This window comes from Suncus etruscus, chromosome 14 (genome assembly GCF_024139225.1).
Source record: "Suncus etruscus isolate mSunEtr1 chromosome 14, mSunEtr1.pri.cur, whole genome shotgun sequence".
Classification (NCBI taxonomy): Eukaryota; Metazoa; Chordata; class Mammalia; order Eulipotyphla; family Soricidae; genus Suncus; species Suncus etruscus.
This window is the reverse complement of record NC_064861.1, coordinates 18,408,055-18,428,247: the sequence shown is the minus strand read 5'-3', so window position 1 is coordinate 18,428,247 and position 20,193 is coordinate 18,408,055. Positions and strand designations below refer to the sequence as shown.

Below are 20,193 nucleotides of genomic sequence, written 5' to 3'. Positions count from 1 at the left end.
ATTTGTATGCAGTCAATTCACATTTGTATGCAGCCGACCCTAGACCTAGGTTCAATCTCCGGCATCCGATATGGTCCATTAAGCCTGCCAGGAGTAATTTCTGAGCACAGAGTCAGGAGTAACCTGAGCACTGCTGGGTGTAGCTAAAAACAAACAAACAAAAAATCCAAATAAGGGCCAGAGAGATAGCATGAAGGTAAAGCATTTGCCTTGCATGCAGAAGGTCGGTGGTTCAAATCCCAACATCCCATATGGTCCCCTGAGCCTGCCAGGAGCAATTTCTGAGCATAGAGCCAGGAGTAATCACTGAGCACTGCCGGGTGTGACCCAAAAAACAAAAAACAAACAAAAAAAATTTCAAGTAAATCTAAATAAAACAAAAACAAGAATAACTTAAAAGAATGAGCCAACAAAGAACTTGAATCACTAAGATTTCAGCATCTTTCCTATTTCCTTTCTCTAGTATCATATGCCTCTTTCTTTCCTGTTAATTAACTACTGGGGAGTTAATTAACAACTGGGGGGTCTTTCTTTTCCACAATTTAACAATATCAAAAAGGCAACCATATCCCAAGATTTAGAGACAGACAAAATGACAGAACAAAAAAACTGTAAGAAGGCAGGAAAAGGAATATTAGAGGAGATGGAAATGCTCTATCTGACAAGTGGTGGCCATATGACTCCATGATAAGACATCACACATTTCACAGAGCAATACAACTATTTTACAAAGAGTAATAAATTCTACCACTTGGAATTATTTTTTTCTTACCCAGCCATGATTGGGGCTCTGGAGACAGCTGCAAAGGCTGGAGTTCATGCTTTACATATAGGAGGCCCAAGGTCAGGTTTGATTCCCAGTACCACCACACCACCACATGGTCACCCACCATGGTCGAGAGCAGTCCTACACCACTCCCATGCCAGAACTGGTAGGAGCCCCCAGCACTACCAAGTAAATAAATATAATTGAAAAATAAAATAAGGAAGAAAACATATAAGAGCCGGAGCAACAATACAGTGGATAGGGCATTTGCCTGGCACGGAGGTGACCCAGGTTCAATCCCTAGTACCTCATATGGTCCAATAAGCCTGCAAGTAGTACAAAGTCAGGAGTAACCTCTGAGCACTGCCAGATGTGCGCCCCCCCCCAAAAAATGAATAAAATGATCTCTTTGCAGAGGCTCAAGAGACTGTACAGCAAGTAGGGCATTTGCCTTGCATGAGACTGGCCTGGACTCAGTACGTAGCACATCATATAGTCCCCTGAATATCACCAGGAATGATTCCTGCATGCAGAACCAAGAGTAATATCATCCAGTGTGGCCCAAACAAAAAAAATATTATCTCTTACTTTTTTGTTTTTGTTTTGGGGTCACACCAAAGCTGCCCGGATTATCCCTTCTGGCAGGTTCAATAGACCATATGGGGTGCAGGGTCAGCAGTGTGCAAGGCAAGTGCCCTACTCATTATATTATCGCTCTGGTACCTCCCTCTTTTACTTTTTTGTTTTTTGGTTTTTAGGCCACACCCGGCAGCACTCAGGGGTTACTTTTGGCTCTGTACTCAGAAACGGGTCCTGGCAGGCACAAGGGGACCATATGAGATGCTGGGATTCGAACCAACGTCGGTCTTGGGTCAGCCGCCCTACCACTGTACTCTCTCTCCAGCCCCAATCCCTCTTTTAGTTTTAAAAGAGTTAAGAAGGGGGCCGGGAGAGATAGCACAGTGGTGTTTGCCTTGCAAGCAGCTGATCCAGGACCAAAGGTGGTTGGTTCGAATCCTGGTGTCCCATATGGTCCCCCGTGCCTGCCAGGAGCTATTTCTGAGCAGACAGCCAGGAGTAACCCCTGAGCACCACCAGGTGTGACCCAAAAACAAAAAAAAAAAAAAAAGAGTTAAGAAGGGCCAGAACGACAATATAGAAAGTAAGGCATTTTGTCTTGCACCAGACTGACCTAGGTTCAATTCCTCAGCACCACCACACATGCTAAAAAAGAAAAATAACATTTAACATACCCATTTTATGTGCTAGTACTGATAATATACATTAATTTTGACATTAGTCAAAAACATGACTTTGATTTCAACCAAGAGAGTATCACCAACCACCAACCTTTTTCCCTTTAGCTTTATCCTTAATTATTGTATCTTCTGTTTTCACACTGATGTCTTCCTCTTCCTCCTCTTCCTCTGGAAAGTCAGGGGGGCAACCATAGAGTTCTATTTCTCTTTTCAATTTGTCAGCACAGGCCTAAAACAAATGCAACATTGAAAATAATGAAGGTCAGGGCCGGAGAGATAGCATGGAGATGAGGCATTTGCCTTGCATGCAGAAGGACAGTGGTTCGAATCCCAGCGTCCCATATGGTCCCCTGAGCATACCAGGAGTGTAGAGCCAGAGTAACCCTGAGCGGGCCCGGAGAAATAGCACAGCGGCGTTTGCCTTGCAAGCAGCCAATACAGGACCAAAGGTGGTTGGTTCAAATCCCAGTGTCCCATATGGTCCCCCGTGCCTGCCAGGAGCTATTTCTGAGCAGACAGCCAGGAGTAACCCCTGAGCTATGCCGGGTGTGGCCCAAAAACCAATAAATAAAAACAGAGTAACCCTGAGCACTGCTGGGTGTGACCCAAAAACCAAAAAAAAAAAAAAAAAAAGGAAAGAAAGAAAGAAAGAAAAGAAAAGAATGGATGGTCAAATCAATGTACATTGAGTTTTCTGGTTTTTTCTTGTGGTCAATTAAAATTGACTTTTCAGTCAGATTTTTCAATTCTGATATTTCAATACATAAATGGAGTCACTTTATAAGTTCAAACGATATTAATCAAAGACTTCTCGAGCTGGCTCTAGCCAGGCACCAGAGAGTTGGTGTTGAGGCTCAAACTCAGGCCTGGCAATACCATCTCCAAACCCAGGGAAGGGTAGAGATAAGAAAGTGGGTAAGGGCCCGGAGAGATAGCACAGCGGCGTTTGCCTTGCCAGGAGCCGATCCAGGACCAAAGGTGGTTGGTTCGAATCCCGGTGTCCCATATGGTCCCCCATGCCTGCCAGGAGCTATTTCTGAGCAGACAGCCAGGAGTAACCCCTGAGCACCACCAGATATGGCCCAAAAACCAAAAAAAAAAAAAAAAAGAATCTACCTTTCGGGGCCGGGCGGTGGCGCTAAAGGTAAGGTGCCTGCCTTGCCTGTGCTAACCTTGGACGGACCGTGGTTCGATCCCCCGGCGTCCCATATGGTCCCCCAAACCAGGAGCAACTTCTGAGCACATAGCCAGGAGTGACCCCTGAGCGTTACCGGGTGTGGCCCAAAAACCAAGAAAAAAAAAAAAAAAAAGAAAGTGGGTAAGGTGTTTGCCTTGCATGCAGCTGCCCAGGATTCAATTCCCAGAAATATATATGATTCCCTGAGGTCAGCCAGTAGTGATCCCTAAGTACAGAGCCAGGATTGAACCCTGAGTACTGGCAAATGTGATCAGGGAAAAAAAGGCAAAATTAGGACTAGGGAAATTGTTTGAAGAGATTGAACACACCGTCTCTATATGAGAACCCAACATTGCACTGGTCTCTGTGCATTACTGAGAGCAATTCATGAACAATGAGCAAGGAAGAGGCAGGTTCCCACCAGCACCAGTTATGTTTCACCCAGAATAAAAAAAACTACTAATAAATTCACTTCATTTCAAAGGCACTAAATCCTATTTCAAACTCTTGAACTGGATATCAAGGTTTTCTCTAAACTAAAAGAAGTAGAAAGCAATCCCCAAATCAATCTTACCTTAATAGGCATGCCAGTACAGTGCAAACCAAAGGGAAATAGACAACTTTTTCCTTTCAATCTCTGGTACCCCACTGCAAACTACAGAATAAAATTAAATGTAAATTGCAAATTTGAAAGCAAGTGAGTAAGTACAAAAATGCTTAGTTTTAACAAAGAACATACATTTAGTTTTCGTTTCCATGCATCTTCCTTTAGTACACATTATATTTTATTTATAATCATTCCAAAAATCTAGTCTACTATCTTTTTTCCTGTCTTTTCACAAATCCAGAAATCACTCAAAAACAGATGTATATCTGATTAGCCTTCTGCACAATACACAATACAATGGTATGTAAAAATTGCTAATTATAATTCTAAGTTCCCCTAGAATTATAATTAATTGCATTACCTTAAAATTAACAGGAATTAAACTCTACAGATTTATCTCAAAATAATACTTGTTAAAGACTTCCTATCCCAGCATATTAAACATAGAGAACATTTACCTCACATTTGGATAAGGAAAATGTGTGTCCCAAATGAAGCCGCCCATTCATATATGGATATGGGAAGGTTACAAAGTACTTGTCCTTGCTGCAAAATAAACATGTAAAAACATACAGAAAAGACTATGTTAAGTTCTTTCATTAACAATGAGGGGACAGGGGCCGGAGAGATAGCATGGAGGTAAGGCATTTGCCTTTCATGCAGGAGGTCATCGGTTCGAATCCCGGCGTCCCATATGGTCCCCCGTGCCTGCCAGGAACAATTTCTGAGCCTGGAGCCAGGAATAATCTCTGAGCACTGCCGGGTGTGACCCAAAAACCACAAAAAAAAAAAAAAAAAAAAAAACAATGAGGGGACAGAAAAGAGGGGATGTTTGATATAAATCACTAGGTTTAAAAGCTTAATTTCAAATGTCTTTTTTTTTTTTTTTTTTGGGCCACACCCTGCGTTGCTCAGAGGTTACTCCTGGCTGTCTGCTCAGAAATAGCTCCTGGCAGGCACGGGGGACCATATGGGACACCGGGATTTGAACCAACCACCTTTGGTCCTGGATCAGCTGCTTGCAAGGCAAATGCCGCTGTGCTATCTCTCCGGGCCCTGTGTTTTTTTTGTTTGTTTGTTTGTTTTTTGAATTTCAAATGTCTTAACTAAAATTTAAACAAATTCAGGAGTCAGAGAGATTGTAGGGAGTTTGCCTTGCACACAGCCAAGCCCGGTTTGATCCCTGGCACACTATATGGTCAACCAAGCCTGCAAAGAGTGAATTCTGAGGGCAGGGCCAAGAGAAAAAGAAAAAATGTAAAAAAGTATTAGAAGGGGGCCAGCAAGATGGCGCTAGAGGTAAGGTGTCTGCCTTGCAAGCACTAGCCAAGGAAGGACCGCGGTTTGATCCCCTGGCATCCCATATGTTCCCCCCAAGCCAGGGGCAATTTCTGAGCGCTTAACCAGGAGTAAACCCTGAGCATCAAACAGGTGTGGCCCGAAAAACCAAAAAAAGAATAAAAATAAAAAAGTATTAAAAGTTCTCTAGGCATGGGACTAGAGAGATAGCACAGCGGTAGGGTGTTTGTCTTGCATGCAGCCAATCCAGGACAGATGGCGGTTCAGAACCTGGCATCCTATATGGCCCCCCGTGCCTGCCAGGAGTAATTTCTGAGCACAGAGCCAGAAGTACAGCCCCTGAGAGCCAGTGGGTATGATCCAAAAAAAAAAACAAAAAAAAAGTTTTTAGGTAAAAAAATAAGTTAAGCTGGAGTAATATAGCACAGGAGGTAGGGCACTTGCCTTGCATGCAGCCAATCTGGGACCAACCTGGGTTCAATCCCAGACATCCAATATGGTCCCCTGAGCATGCCAAGAGAGTTTTCAGCGTACAGAGCCAGGAGTAACCACTGAGCACTGACAGGTGTGGCCCAAACTCCCCCAAAAATAAATAAATAAAAGTTCTCTAGGTACCAGAACTAAAATACAAAAGGTAGAGTGTTTGTCTTGAACACAGCAGACCTAGATTTGATCCCTGGCATCCCATATGGTCCCCAAGCACTGCCAAGAGCCAGGAGTAATCCCTGAGCATCGCAGGTGTAGTCCAAAATAAAACAAAACAAAAAAAAATACCCTAAAATTGAAGTTTACTTTTGAATAAGGAAAAATAAGACATTTTTAAGTAATTATAAAGAAATAAATGTACAGAATTAGAATACTAGTATAGCGGATAGGGCATTTACTGTACAAGAAGCCAATCTAGATTCAATCCCCAGGGTCCCATAGGACATCAAGCACTGCCAGGAGTAATTCCTGAGTATGAGCCAAGAATATCCCTGAGCACAACTATATATGATCCTCCCCCCACCCCCATCCTCCTTCAAAAAAAGAAAGAAAATGTCCAGAAACCAGAGCAATAGTACAGCAGGTAGGGTGCTTGTCTTGCACAACAAACCTAAGTTCGATCTCTGGCATCCCATATAGTCAGTCTCTCAAACCCACTAGAGGTGATTCCTGAGTGCAGAGCCAGGAGTAACCCCTGAATACAGCCATGTGTAATACAAAAACTAAAAACAAAATTTAAAAAAAAAAAAAAAAAAAAAAAAAGGTATATTGGGGCCAGAAAGATAGCATGGAGGTAGGGTGTTTGCCTTCCATGGCTCGAATCCCAGAATCCCATATGGTCCCCTGAGCCTGCCAGGAGCAATTTCTGAGCGTAGAGCCAGGAGTAACCCCTGAGCACTGCCGGGTGTGACCCAAAAAAAAAAAAAAAGGTATGGGCTAAAGTGATAGCACAGCTGAAAAGGTATTTTCTTTACACACAGCTGATCCAGATTCAATCCCCAGATCCCCACAGGGTCCTCTGAACCCTGCCAAGAGTGATCCCCAAACATAGAGCCTAAGCACCACCGGCTATGGCCCAAACACAAACAAAATTAATTTTAAAAAAATGGCATAATCCCTTCCAAAAAGAAGAAAAGACAAAAGGCTATTGATATTGAGATAGAGACTGAGGAAAGATAGTGCAGGGGTTAAACCGCTGGCTTCACAGGCCCGGAGAGATAGCACAGCGGCATTTGCCTTGCAAGCAGCCAATCCAGGACCAAAGGTGGTTGGTTCGAATCCCGGTGTCCCATATGGTCCCCCGTGCCTGCCAGGAGCTATTTCTGAGCAGACAGCCAGGAGTAACCCCTGAGCACCGCCAGGTGTGACCCAAAAACCAAAAAAAATAATAATAATAATAATAAAAACCGCTCGCTTCGCATTGTAATCAACCCAGTTTGAGCAAGGAGAGCTGGAAGGAGCCCATTGATATTACCAAATGACAAAAAAAAAAAAAAAATTAAGTACCAAACTGCCTTATCCTATCCATAGAGCAGTGCCATATTTCAAAATCAATAGTTTTAGAAACAGAGTGTGTAGAACTTTAAAAAACTATTACTCACCTAGCTTGTTTCTCTAATTTTGATGCATTGACCTCAAACACTTTCTCTGTATCCCATTTCTTTTGGATTTCTTCCTCAATTTTCTTCAAAAAGTCCACTTTAGCTGTTCCTTTTCTTTCCTATTGAACACAAAAGAAACAAAAAGAAATTACTTGTATTCCTTGGCAGACTTACTTTAAAAAAAAATTTGGGTTCAGGGGGCCGGAGTGACAGTACAGCGGTAAGGCGTTTGCCTTGCACGTGGTCAACACAGGAAGGACCCCAGTTCGAATCCCAGCATCCCATATGGTCCCCTGAGCCTGCCAGGAGTGACTTCTGAGTGCAGAGCCAGGAGTAACTCCTGAGCGTGACCAGGTATGACCCAAACCCCGCCCCCCAAAAAAAGAATCTGAGTTTACACAACGGAGCAATATCGTGAAATCAATTTGTCATTGTTGGAAGCTAGAGAGATAATACAGCAGGTAGGGCTTTTGCCTTGCACACAGCCAACTTGGCTTCGATCCCCAGCAACCCATATGGTCTCCCAAATATCACAAAACTAATTACTAACTGCAGAATCATGAATAATTCCTCAACATCATTGAGGAGAGCCCAAAAACAAACAAAAAATTGGACACTGTCTGTCATCCTGAAATTTAAGCTAACGAAGTTAAAAATTAGTTATTGTGATCTGTTCACTTCAAACTTCAAAGGGATAGCTCCTTGAATATATAAAAAGCTTTGAAGTACTTTTTTAAATTACATAACATTGTTGTCAGATACTTTCATTTAGTTTAAATATATAAAAGCTTAGGGGCCGGAGAGGTGGCACTAGAGGTAAGGTGTAGCTTAGAAAAATAGATGAGAGGGGCCGGAGAGATAGCATGGAGGTAAGGTGTTTGCCTTTCATGCAGGAGGTCATCGGTTCAAATCCCGGCGTCCCATATGGTCCCCCATGCCTGCCAGGAGCAATTGCTGAGCCTGGAGCCAGGAATAACCCCTGAGCACTGCCGGGTGTGACCCACAAACCACAAAAAAAAAAAAAAAAAAAAAAAAAGTAGAAAAATAGATGAGAACAGTGCCAGATATCATGCAAAAAGAAAGCAGAGGGGCTGGAGAGACAATACAGTGGGGTAGGGCACCTGTTTGTACACAGTGAAACAAATTCAATCCCTGGCACCCCATATGGTTTATCGAGCCCCACCACAAGAGATCCCAGAGTGCAGAGCAAGGAGTAATCTCTGAGCACCGCCAGATGTGAGCCAAATTAATAAATAAGCAAATAATCTGAGAAGCTAGAGAAACAGGACAGTGAGCAGGGCATTTGCCTAGCATGCACCCAACCCAGGTTTGAGCCACAGCATCCCATATGGTTCCCCAAGCATTGCCAGGAATAACTCCTGAGAGCAGAACCAGGAAAGCCCTTGAGGATTGCTGGGTGTGGCCCAAATATACAAATAAGTAAAAGAAGCTGAACAGATAGCACAGGAGAGAAGGCACTTGCCGTGCATGTGGCAGCAATGACTGTGAACCTAGTTTAAATCCCTGACACCACCAAGGATCTTACATACACGCTTTACCCAATTGGATCCCTGGTTTCACATCGTCACCCAAGCATCTTCAGGAACAACTCTGAAGCACCAAGTGAGGAGTAACTCATGAACTCCACAAAGTACAGCAAAAAAATAATTAGCTATATACTTGAGTATAAGCCTAGTTTTTCGGCACAAAATTTGTGCTTATAGTTCAGCTTATAGTCAGGTCATACGGGTTATCTGATTCAGTGTGCGCACACCAAATCAAATGCACGCAGTCTCCTGTCAACGTCTGCCCGGCCATCTGCTGGAGGGGGCAGTGCTCCAGCTCAGTCCACAAGTCGCAGCTGAGCTGAAGAGGTAACTGGCTGAGCTGAACTGGATGCCCCTGAACTATTTAACCCACAATATTCTGCGCTTTATCTGAGACCGACTGCAGTGATAGTATCTGTGAACTCAGTGATGATGACCATGTATATGTTGATACCCTCACATCAGAAACAGGTGAAGTTCTGTTTGGGCGTACAGATGATGATGATAAATCCAGTTTTAAAGGATTTTAACCTTTGTGACTTAGCTTGATTATCTGTCAAGCTGTGGTTTTCTGCACTTCAAAGTTTTAAAGTTATTATTGCTAGTTTACAGTCTTTCTTTAGCAATAAATATTGAAAACATTTTTTTGTGTGTGTGTGTGTGTGGTTTTTGGGTCACACCCGGCAGTGCTCAGGGGTTATTCCTAGCTCCATGCTCAGAAATTGCTCCTGGCAGGCACGGGGATCATATGGGGCGCCAGGATTCTAACCGATGACCTTCTGCATGAAAGGCAAACGCCTTACCTCCATGCTATCTCTCGGGCCCCAAATATTGAAAACATTTAACCTACTGATTCCTCAATTACTGTAATTGTTTTGGCTGGGTATATATTTTCTTTTTTTTTTTTTTCTTTTTTTTTTTTTTTTGGTTTTTGGGCCACTCCCGGCGTTGCTCAGGGGTTACTCCTGGCTATCTGCTCAGAAATAGCTCCTGGCAGGCACAGGGGACCATATGGGACACCGGGATTTGAACCAACCACCTTTGGTCCTGGATCGGCTGCTTCAAGGCAACCGCCGCTATGCTATCTCTCCGGGCCCATGGGTATATATTTTCATTTTTGAAATTTACCAGTGGCTGCTGCATTTTCCACCTCGGCTTATACTAAAGTCATTAAGTTTTCTCAGTTTTCAGGGTAAACTTGGGGGGCCGGCTTATACTCAAGTCTATGAGGTAAGTCCTTTCATTACCACTACTCCCGGATGTAAGGGGGTGGGGAGGAGGAGAAAGAGGAAGAGAGGGGGGGGTGGGAAGAAGAAGGGGACGGAAGGGAAGAGGGGGAGGGGAGAAAGAGAGAACAGGGATCAAGAGGGGGGGGGATGGTAGACCAGAGATCAAGCCCAGGTGTAGGGGAGTGTGTTGTGTGTGTTTCCATCAGTGCGTGCAGGCCCAGTGATCAGGCCCAGGCCCAGTCTGTATGTTTGTGTCTGTGCATGTTTGTATGTAGAGAAAAGACATTAGGCCCAGATGTGTGTCTGTGCAGACTAGGGCTCAAGCTTAGCTAATGTGTATGTGTGAATGTGTGTGTATGAGGGATGAAGACTAAGTGGGTTGGGAGGAGGGGATATAGACAAGACATAAAGCCAGATGTGTATAGACCAGGGTTCAAGCCTAACCACGATGTGAGATGTGAGTGAGTGAGTGCAGACCAGGGATTAAGCCTAGGTGTGAGTGGGACTAGGGGTGGTGTGTGTGTGTGTGTGTGTGTGTGTGTGTGTGTGACAGCCAGCCAGCCAGGGATTAAGCCTAGGTGTGAGTGGGACTAGGGGTGGTGTGTGTGTGTATATATGTGTGTGTGTGTGTGTGTGTGTGTGTGACAGACAACGAGAGACAGAGAAGAGAGTCAGACATCAAGTCCAGGGACTAGGGGTGGTGGTGTGTGTGTGTGTGTGTGTGTGACAGACAACGAGAGACAGAGAAGAGAGTCAGACATCAAGTCCAGGGACTAGGGGTGGTGTGTGTGTGTGTGTGTGTGTGTGTGTGTGTGTGTGTGACAGACAGCGAGACAGAGAAGAGAGTCAGACATCAAGTCCAGGGCTTACACTAGGAGAGCGCGTGCTCCACCACTGAGCTGAGCCTGTCTCCCTGACATCTGTCAGTGTGTGTGTGTGTGTGTGTGTGTGAGAGAGAGACAGACAGACAGACAGACAGACAGACAGACAGACAGACAGCGAGAGACAGAGAAGAGAGTCAGACATCAAGTCCAGGGACTAGGGGTGGTGTGTGTGTGTGTGTGTGTGTGTGTGTGTGTGTGTGTGTGACAGACAGCGAGACAGAGAAGAGAGTCAGACATCAAGTCCAGGGCTTACACTAGGAGAGCGCGTGCTCCACCACTGAGCTGAGCCTGTCTCCCTGACATCTGTCAGTGTGTGTGTGTGTGTGTGTGTGTGAGAGAGAGACAGACAGACAGACAGACAGACAGACAGACAGACAGACAGACAGACAGACAGCGAGAGACAGAGAAGAGTCAGACATCAAGTCCAGGGCTTACACTAGGAGAGCGCGTGCTCCACCACTGAGCTGAGCCTGTCTCCCTGACATCTGTCTCACACACACACACACACACACACGAGAGGCCGCACGGTGAAAAGGGCGTGAAGTTTCGTCCCCGATCCCTCTGCAAGGAGACGACGTCCCAAGCGTCCCTCTCCCGAGTTTCAGGAACTGATGCGACCACGCACATGGCGTGCGCCGGGACGTGCAATTAATGCCATCAGTTCCCGGCTCGTCGGCCGCAGTCTGGGGCCAAGGTGTCCCCTCCGCTGGCTCCCCTTCAGCACAGCCGCGACGGCAGAGATCAGAGCGCCCGGGGTCCTCGAAGCCGCCCAGCCCGGTTCCGGCGCCGACCGAGCAGCCCGGCTCTCTTCCCGCCAAAACTCACCGCCATGGCGCCGCCCAGCCGTTCAGCAAACCCACTACGGTGACCTCGGTGAACCCCCTCGAGGAGTGGTTACCACCTTTCCCCTCCTCCAGAGGCAAAGGGGCGCCTCCACCGAAGCTAAAGCACACACACACACACACACACACACACACACACACACACCCGCACGCACACGCCACAGCAGCTGAGGCAATCTCCGGCTCACTACGAACTACGCCGGGGGCGTCGGCGCCTTGCACGCCGGGAGTTGTAGTTCCCCTGACGCTAGAGCCCGCAACAGGCAGGCATCGAGTGACTACAATTCCCAGAAATCAACAGGCGACCGGAAACTACCACTCAGGGCGGGCTCCCAGAGAGCGACTGCAGTGCACGGTCAAGTTGAACTACACAAACCATGATGCAGTTCGAATTCTCAGCCGACTCTGGTAGGAGCGGGTTTCCTGGTCCTTCTTGACCTTTTGGCCCCCTGGAACTGGCTTGAGTGTCAGGATGCCAAATGTATTAGTCTCCAGTATCCACGGTGCTGATTAAGGCTTTCCAGTATGCACAAGATGACATTCACGATTACAGAATGTAGACAGCTTGTGGCCATTTATTTAAATTCTCCATTGGTATTATAAATTATAATACCTTAACTTTGAAAAAAAAAAAAAAGCTAATCAGGGCTCAGAGCCAGGAGTAACTCCTCAGCACTGCTGGTTGTGGCCCAAAAAATAAATAAATAACCTAATCAATAAAATGGGGTGGGTTTTGGGGAAAAAATTATAGCTGGTCAGCCAATAGACTGACCCAAATTCGATCCCAGCACTTCACACAGTCCTCTGAGCCCCTCCAGAAGTGATCCCTGAGCACCAAGCCAGGTGCTTCTGGGTAAATCCAGAACAAAGCTCCATCCCAAATTAATAAGTATAAAAAGAGTCGTCAGGACTGTAGTGGCAGGATGAGGGTAGCTCAATGAGTTGACTATATCTTTGCATGCAGGAGGTTCAAGTTGGATTTAATCTCCAGCACCATACCACCTGCTGAGCACAGCAAGTAGAAGTCTCTAAGCACAGAACTGGGAGCAGCCTAAAAGCACTACTGGGTGCCAGCTAAAAAGGTGGGGAGAGGTGGCTGAGAAATAGTACAGTGAGTAAGGTGTTTGCTTTGCATGCAGGCAATCTGGGTTCAGATCTTGGCAACCCAAATGTTCCCTGGAACACCACCATCAGGAGTGATTCCTGAGTGCAGAGACAGGAGTAAAACCCTAAGCATCACTGGGTGAGACCAAATGACGAGAGAGAGAGAGAGAGAGAGAGAGAGAGAGAGAGAGAGAGAGAGAGAGAGAGAGAGAGAGAGAGAGAGAGAGAGAATAGAGAGAATTTTTAAAAAATAGGACTTGGAGGGCCAGAGAGACAGCACAGCGGTAAGGCGTTTGTTTGCCTTAGGCACAGAAGGATGGTGGTTCGAATCCCGGTGTCCCATTTGGTCCCCCGAGCCTGCCAGGAGCGATTTCTGAGCATAGAGCCAGGAGTAACCCCTGAGCACTGACGGGTGTGACCCCCCCAAAAAAAATAGGACTTGGGATCGAAGAGATAGCATGGAGGTAAGGCGTTTGCCTTTCATGCAGAAAGACAGTGGTTCGAATCCCGGCATCCCATATGGTCCCCTGAGCTTGCCAGGAGCGATTTCTGAGCGTAGAGGGAGGAGTAACCCCTGAGCACTGCCGGGAGTGACACCCCAAAAAAATGGACTACAGGGGCCGGGCGGTGGCGCTGGAGGTAAGGTGCCTGCCTTGCCTGCGCTAGCCTAGGACGGACCGCGGTTCGATCCCCCGGCGTCCCATATGGTCCCCCAAGAAGCCAGGAGCAACTTCTGAGCGCATAGCCAGGAGTAACCCCTGAGCGTCACAGGGTGTGGCCCAAAAACCAAAAAAAAAAAAAAAAAAAAAAAAAAAAGGGGCCGGAGAGATAGCATGGAGGTAAGGTGTTTGCCTTTCATGCAGAAGGTCATCGGTTCGAATCCCGGCGTCCCATATGGTCCCCTGTGCCTGCCAGGAGCAATTTCTGAGCATGGAGCCAGGAGTAACCCCTGAGCACTGCCGGGTGTGACCCAAAAACCACAAAAAAAAAAAAAATGGACTACAGGCCAAGAGATAGCGTGGAGGTAGGGTATTTGCCTTGCATGTGGAAGGACAGTGGTTAAAATCCTGGCATCCTATATGGTCCCCTGAGCCTGCCAGAAGCTATTTCTGAGCATAGAACCAGTAGGAACCCCTGAGCACTGCCGGGTGTGACCCAAAAAATAAACAAAACAAAATAGAACTATACTGGCCTGTTCCAATTCTGACCTAACCAGTACTTGATTCAGCAGTTTTTCAATCCACAATGGTAATTGAAATTATTATTCATACAATGCATATTTATTAAGTGTCTCCTAGAAGCCCAACACAGGGTTGGAGTATAGTTAGGAACAACAAAAAAGATAAAGAAAATTTTAAAAGAACTGATCCCTGTACTCATGAAACTTATGTTCTACAAGGGATGGGAAAATATTTTCTGCTGAGTGCTATAGGTATTTATGTCTTTGTTGTTTTGTTTTTATATTGTTTTTTGGGAGGGCCACACCCAGCTGTGCTCAGGGGTTACTCCTAGCTCTGTACTCAGACATAGGTCCTGGCAGGCTCAGGGTCCATCCAGGGTCATCTGCATGCAAGGTAAATGCCATTGTGATATTGCTCTGGCTCCCTGTATTGTGTGTGTGTGTGTGTGTGTGTTTAAACCACACTCTGAGATACTCAGGGCTTAGTCCTGGCTCTGCACTCAGGAATCACTCCTGGCTGGAGTCAGGTATGGAGTGCCAGATATTGAACCCAGGCTGTCTTTGCACAAGGCAAGTATCTTACCAGCTGAACTATTGCTCTGGTCCCATTTGGATATTTATAATATCATTCTCTGGCCATAAATATAACCAGACAGGTTGTGAGAAGCACATATGTCTGTCTTTTCAGATAAACTGAATAGTCTCCATCCCTGGTCTGTAGGATATGAGACTAGGTCAAGGTAACTCAGTGGTAGAGAATGGACTTTGCTGCATGAGTTAGATCCCTGGGTTAAGGCTCCAGAGAGATAGTAAAGGGATTAAAGGGATGGGTTTGCATGTAAACATGGAACCACATAAAGTCCCCTAAGCATCACCCGAGGGACCTCAGAAACAGGAGTAAGCCCTGAGCACCACCAAGTATGACTCAAATACCAATAACTGAATAAATTAATTAGTTGATATAAATGGATAAGGTCCAGAGAGAGATAGTACAGTGGGTAGGTGCTTGCAAGGCAAATGCCCTAGCCACTGTACTATTACCGCAACTTCCAACTTCATCATTCCAAAGTCACTAAATTTGCTGGGGGGTGGGTCACACCCAGCAGCGCTCAGGGGTTACTCCTGGCTCTATACTCAGAAATCGTTCCGGAGGCTCAGGGGACCATATAGGATGCCGTCCTTCTGCATGCAAGGCAAATGCCCTACCTTCATACTATCTCTCCGGCCCCAAAGTCACTAATAATTTTTGGGTTCTTTTATTGTTGTTGTTCATTTGTGTTGGGTGTATTTTGGGAGGCCACACCCATGGTGTTCAAGTATTACTCTTTGCTCTACACTCAGGGATCACCCTTAGAAGATACTAGGGCTAGAACACAGGTTGGCTGTGTGCAAGGCAAGCACACTATCCACAGTACTTCAGCTCTGACCACTGAATATGGATTTTAATGGGATACAGTCCTAGGACCAGAGAGATAATACAGGTGTTAGGTGCTTGCCTTGCACACAGCTAAATCTGGTAGAGCCTCAGCACCTCCTGTGATTCTTCCAGCACTGCAAACAGTGACACTGAGCTGGGAACTAGGAATAAGCCCTGAGTATCTTTATATGTGGCCCCAAAACAAAAAGACACTAACCTAAATGCTACAGCACTTGGACAGACAGGCTTGATTCACAGAACTTCCAGTCTTTTGAAAGAAGCAGACATTGAAGCATCAGTAACAGTGAGACACATGAAAGGGTTTTAAGCAAGAAAGAAAGAGGGAGCAGGCTTCCCAGCAGATGGCTTAATGGCTTACGGCATTAATTTGGCAAAAGCAAGATTGTGAGTTTGAAACTCTGGTGGTGGGAGCACAGGTCCTGAAGTGACCAGAATAGTCCTGCTGTTTGGGATCCTGAGTGATAAAAACCTAGAAGAGGGCCTGGAGAGATAGCACAGCGGTGTTTGCCTTGCAAGCAGCCGATCCAGGACCAAAGGTGGTTGGTTCGAATCCCGGTGTCCCATATGGTCCCCTGTGCCTGCCAGGAGCTATTTCTGAGCAGACAGCCAGGAGTAACCCCTGAGCACTGCCGGGTGTGACCCAAAAACAAAAACAAAACAAAACAAAAAACCTAGAAGAGGACTCGGTGACTCCCAGAGAACCCAGGACAATCGCCAGGGCCTGAGCTTAATCCTCAGCAATACTGAGAGAATCCCAACCATTCAAAGGTCTTGAGGGGAAAAAAAGAAGACATGGTCACATATGTATTTGTTTGGTTGGTTAGTTTTGATTTTTTGTGTGTGCGTGTGTGTGTGTGTGTGTGTGTGTGTTAAGGGAGGGGAGAGTGGGGCTACACCTGCCTGTCCTCAAGTTTTTTTCCTGGCTCTGCACTCAGGAATTACTCCAGGCAGTGTTCAGGGGACAATATGGGATGCCAGAGAATGAACCTCAGTTTGCTGAGTACAAGGCAAGTGTCTTCTCTGTTGTACTATCACTCTGACCCTCATATGTGTGGTTTTTTGGTTTGTTTCTGGGGTGGCAACACCTAGCAATACTTAAGGATTACTCCTGGCTCTGCACATAGGAATTATTCTGGTGAGGCTTGGGGGACCATACAGGGTGCCAGGGATGGAAACCCAGGTCAGCCATGTGCAAGTTAAGTGCAGTTCCCACAGTATTATCTCTCCAATGCCAATAGTGTGGGGTTTTGTTTTTGTTTTAAAGGTGTGTGCATATATGGTGGGGCTCAGAGAAATGGGACTAGGAATGAAGCCTGAGTCAGTTACAAACAAGGCAAAACCTTCTCCACTCTCTCACCCTCTCTCCCCAGCAGCAAGAGGCTATTATTATAGAGCTCAAAAGATAACTCAGAGGCTGGAGTCACTACTTGGCAGGCAGGACCCCTAGTTTAATTCTTTAGTATGATCTCCCAAGCACCACCAGGAGTAACTCCTGAGCCCTGTACCACTAATCACACATAATACATAATAGTGGCTTAAACTGTGGCAGTAGCATCCAACCTGGAGAGAGGTAACATATGAGATCATTTGAAAACAACATTTTTTTTTTTTTTGGTTTTTGGGTCACACCCGGCGGTGCTCAGGGGTTACTCCTGGCTGTCTGCTCAGAAATAGCTCCTGGCAGGCACGGGGGACCATATGGGACACCGGGATTCGAACCAACCACCTTTGGTCCTGGATTGGCTGCTTGCAAGGCAAACGCCACTGGGCTATCTCTCCGGGCCCTGAAAACAACATTTAGGGGCCATCATGATAGTACAGGAGATAAAGTGGTAAGGTATTTGATTTTTGAAGGGGAGGTTGATTTTTGGGTCACACCCAGCAATGCTCAGGGTTACTCCTGGTTCTATGCTGAGAAAAAACTCCTGCGGGCCGGAGAGATAGCATGGAGGTAGGACATTTGCTTTGCATGCAGAAGGGCAGTGGTTCAAATCTCAGCATCCTGTATGGTCCCCTGAGCCTTCAGGAGCGATTTCTGAGCATAGAGCCAGGAGTAACCCCTGAGTGCTGCATGTGACCCAAAAATCAAAACCAAAAACCAAGAAAGAAAAGAAAGAAAGAAAGAAAGAAAGAAAGAAAGAAAGAAAGAAAGAAAGAAAGAAAGAAAGAAAGAAAGAAAGAAAGAGAAAGAAGGAAGGAAGGAGAAAGGAGAAAGAAGAAAGGAAGAAAGCAAGAAAGACAAAGAAAGCAAGAAAGAAAAAGAAAGAAGAAAGAAAGAAAAGAAAAGAAAAGAAAAGAAAAGAAAAGAAAAGAAAAGAAAAGAAAAGAAAAGAAAAGAAAAGAAAAGAATAAACTTGCTCCTGGCATGCTCAGGGACCATATGGGATGCCAAGATTCAAACCACCATCCTTCTGCATACACGGCAAATGCCCTACCTCCATGCTATCTCTTTGGCTCCAGATATTTTATTTTTATGTATGTAGCTCACCCAGGTTTAATCCTTGGCATTCCATATGGTCCCCCAAGTACTGCTAAGAGTGATTTCTTAGTGCAAGGCAGGAGTAACCTCTGAACACTGCTAAGTGTGGTCTCCTAAAAATGCCCTCCAAATAATATTTAGGAGCCAAGAGGATATCTTTTTTTTTTTTTTTTTTTTTTTTTTTTGGTTTTTGGGTCACACCCAGCGGTGCTCAGGGGTTACTCCTGGCTGTCTGCTCAGAAATAGCTCCTGGCAGGCACGGGGGACCATATGGGACACCGGGATTCGAACCAACCACCTTTGGTCCTGGATTGGCTGCTTGCAAGGCAAACGCCACTGTGCTATCTCTCCGGGCCCCAAGAGGATATCTTGAAGGTCTAGAGTACATGCTTAAGGCCTCACTTTCAGACCCTGAGCACTGCTTAGATGCTCCCCAAAAGTCGAAAATAAGATGGATTACACCTTAGTAGTTTGTTTTTTTTTTTTTGGTTTTTGGGCCACACCCGGCAGTGCTCAGGGGTTACTCCTGGCTGTCTGCTCAGAAATAGCTCCTGGCAGGCACGGGGGGACCATATGGGACACCGGGATTCGAACCAACCACCTTTGGTCCTGGATCGGCTGCTTGCAAGGCAAACGCCGCTGTGCTATCTCTCCGGGCCCGGCCTTTAACTTTCTAAAATCACCATCTAGAGAGGTTGTTTCACATGACCAAGGAAAAGAATGGACAATTCTAAGTTTAAAACTACTAAGGTTCGGAGAGATAGCACAGCGGTGTTTGCCTTGCAAGCAGCCAATCCAGGACCAAAGGTGGTTGGTTCGAATCCCGGTGTCCCATATGGTCCCCCGTGCCTGCCAGGAGCTATTTCTGAGCAGACAGCCAGGAGTAACCCCTGAGCACTGCCGGGTATGGCCCAAAAACCAAAAAAAAAAAAAAATCAGAAAGAAAGTTAAAGGCCATGGGGCCGAAGAGATAGCACAGTGGTATGGTGTTTGACTTGCACACAGCTGATTCAGGACAGATGGTGGGTAGTTTGAATCCCGGCATCTCATATGGTACCCCCAGCCTGCCAGAAGCGATTTCTGATCACAAAGCCAGGAGAACTGCCTGCCCTGAGAACTGCTGGGTGTGACCCAAAACACGGAAGGAAGGAAGGAAGGAAGGAAGGAAGGAAGGAAGGAAGGAAGGAAGGAAGGAAGGAAGGAAGGAAGGAAGAAGGAAGGAAGGAAGGAAGGGGGGAGGGAGGGAGGGAGGGAGGGAGGGAGGGAGGGAGGGAGGGAGGGAGGGAGGGAGGGAGGGAGGAAGGAAGGGGGAGGGAGGGAGGGAGGAAGGAAGGAAGGAAGGAAGGAAGGGAAGGAAGGAAGGAAGGAAGGAAGGAAGGAAGGAAGGAAAGGTAAAGGCCAAAGAGTTCATATAAAAATGAACGTACTTATGCTTGCAGAGAAGCTGCCCTCTACCCCCTCTAGTAACACACACACACACACACACACACTCACACACAACACACACACACACAACACACACACACACACACACAATTAACAGGAAGCCTAGAAAATAGAAGGAATAAGAGGAAAGGGACCTCAAGGCATCGAAGGAAGAGAGACCTAAATTACCCCTGGAACCTAAACTACAGACCTGAAGCATAGGGAAGGGGACGAAAATGAAGGATAGACAGTAAGAAAAATACAGGGGCCAGGAAAAGATAGCACTGATGGCAGGGCGCTTTTCCAGCACACAGCTCATCAGTCTTCATATCGTCTCTCAGATGGTCCTCTGAGCACTGCAGAAGGACAAGAGCTAGAAGTTACCCCTGTAGAATGCTGGTGTGGCCCAACAAAATAAGCAGAAATAAACGAAGAACACAATGACCATTAACAGGTTGCTAGGGGCTGGGGCCCTCAGAGACACTGATAGTGTTGTCTACCTATCTACCCGAAACAGAGATTTCTTTTTTTGGTGGGAGGGGAGGTTTGGGCCACACCCGGTGATGTTCAGGGGTTACTCCTGGCTATGCGCTCAGAAATCGCTCCTGGCTTGGGGAACCATATGAGATGCCGGGGATTGAACCGAGGTCCATCCTGGGTCAGCTGCATGCAAGGCAAACTCCCTACCGCTGAGTTATCACTTTGGCCCCTAAAACAGAGATTTCTTTTTTTTTTTTTTTTTTTTTGGTTTTTGGGCCACACCCGGTAACGCTCAGGGGTTACTCCTGGCTATGTGCTCAGAAGTCCGCTCCTGGCTTGGGGGACCATATGGGACACCGGGGGATCGAACCGCGGTCCGTCCAAGGCTAG

The 20,193-nt window shown here is 46.3% G+C and overlaps 1 protein-coding gene across 1 annotated transcript in view; it reads right to left on the bottom strand.

Annotated features, from left to right (window-relative positions):
- Positions 1-11,719, bottom strand: part of LARS1 (leucyl-tRNA synthetase 1) — a 70,677-nt gene extending 58,958 nt beyond the window's left edge. The window contains exons 1-5 of the mRNA XM_049786843.1: positions 11,681-11,719; positions 7,196-7,314; positions 4,268-4,355; positions 3,777-3,857; positions 2,117-2,254 (exon numbers count right to left, since the gene is read on the bottom strand). Coding sequence (XP_049642800.1) covers positions 2,117-2,254; positions 3,777-3,857; positions 4,268-4,355; positions 7,196-7,314; positions 11,681-11,686 — 432 coding nt within the window. The 5' untranslated portion in view covers positions 11,687-11,719. The remainder of the gene's footprint in view (positions 1-2,116; positions 2,255-3,776; positions 3,858-4,267; positions 4,356-7,195; positions 7,315-11,680) is intronic.
- Positions 11,720-20,193: the final 8,474 nt, after the last annotated feature.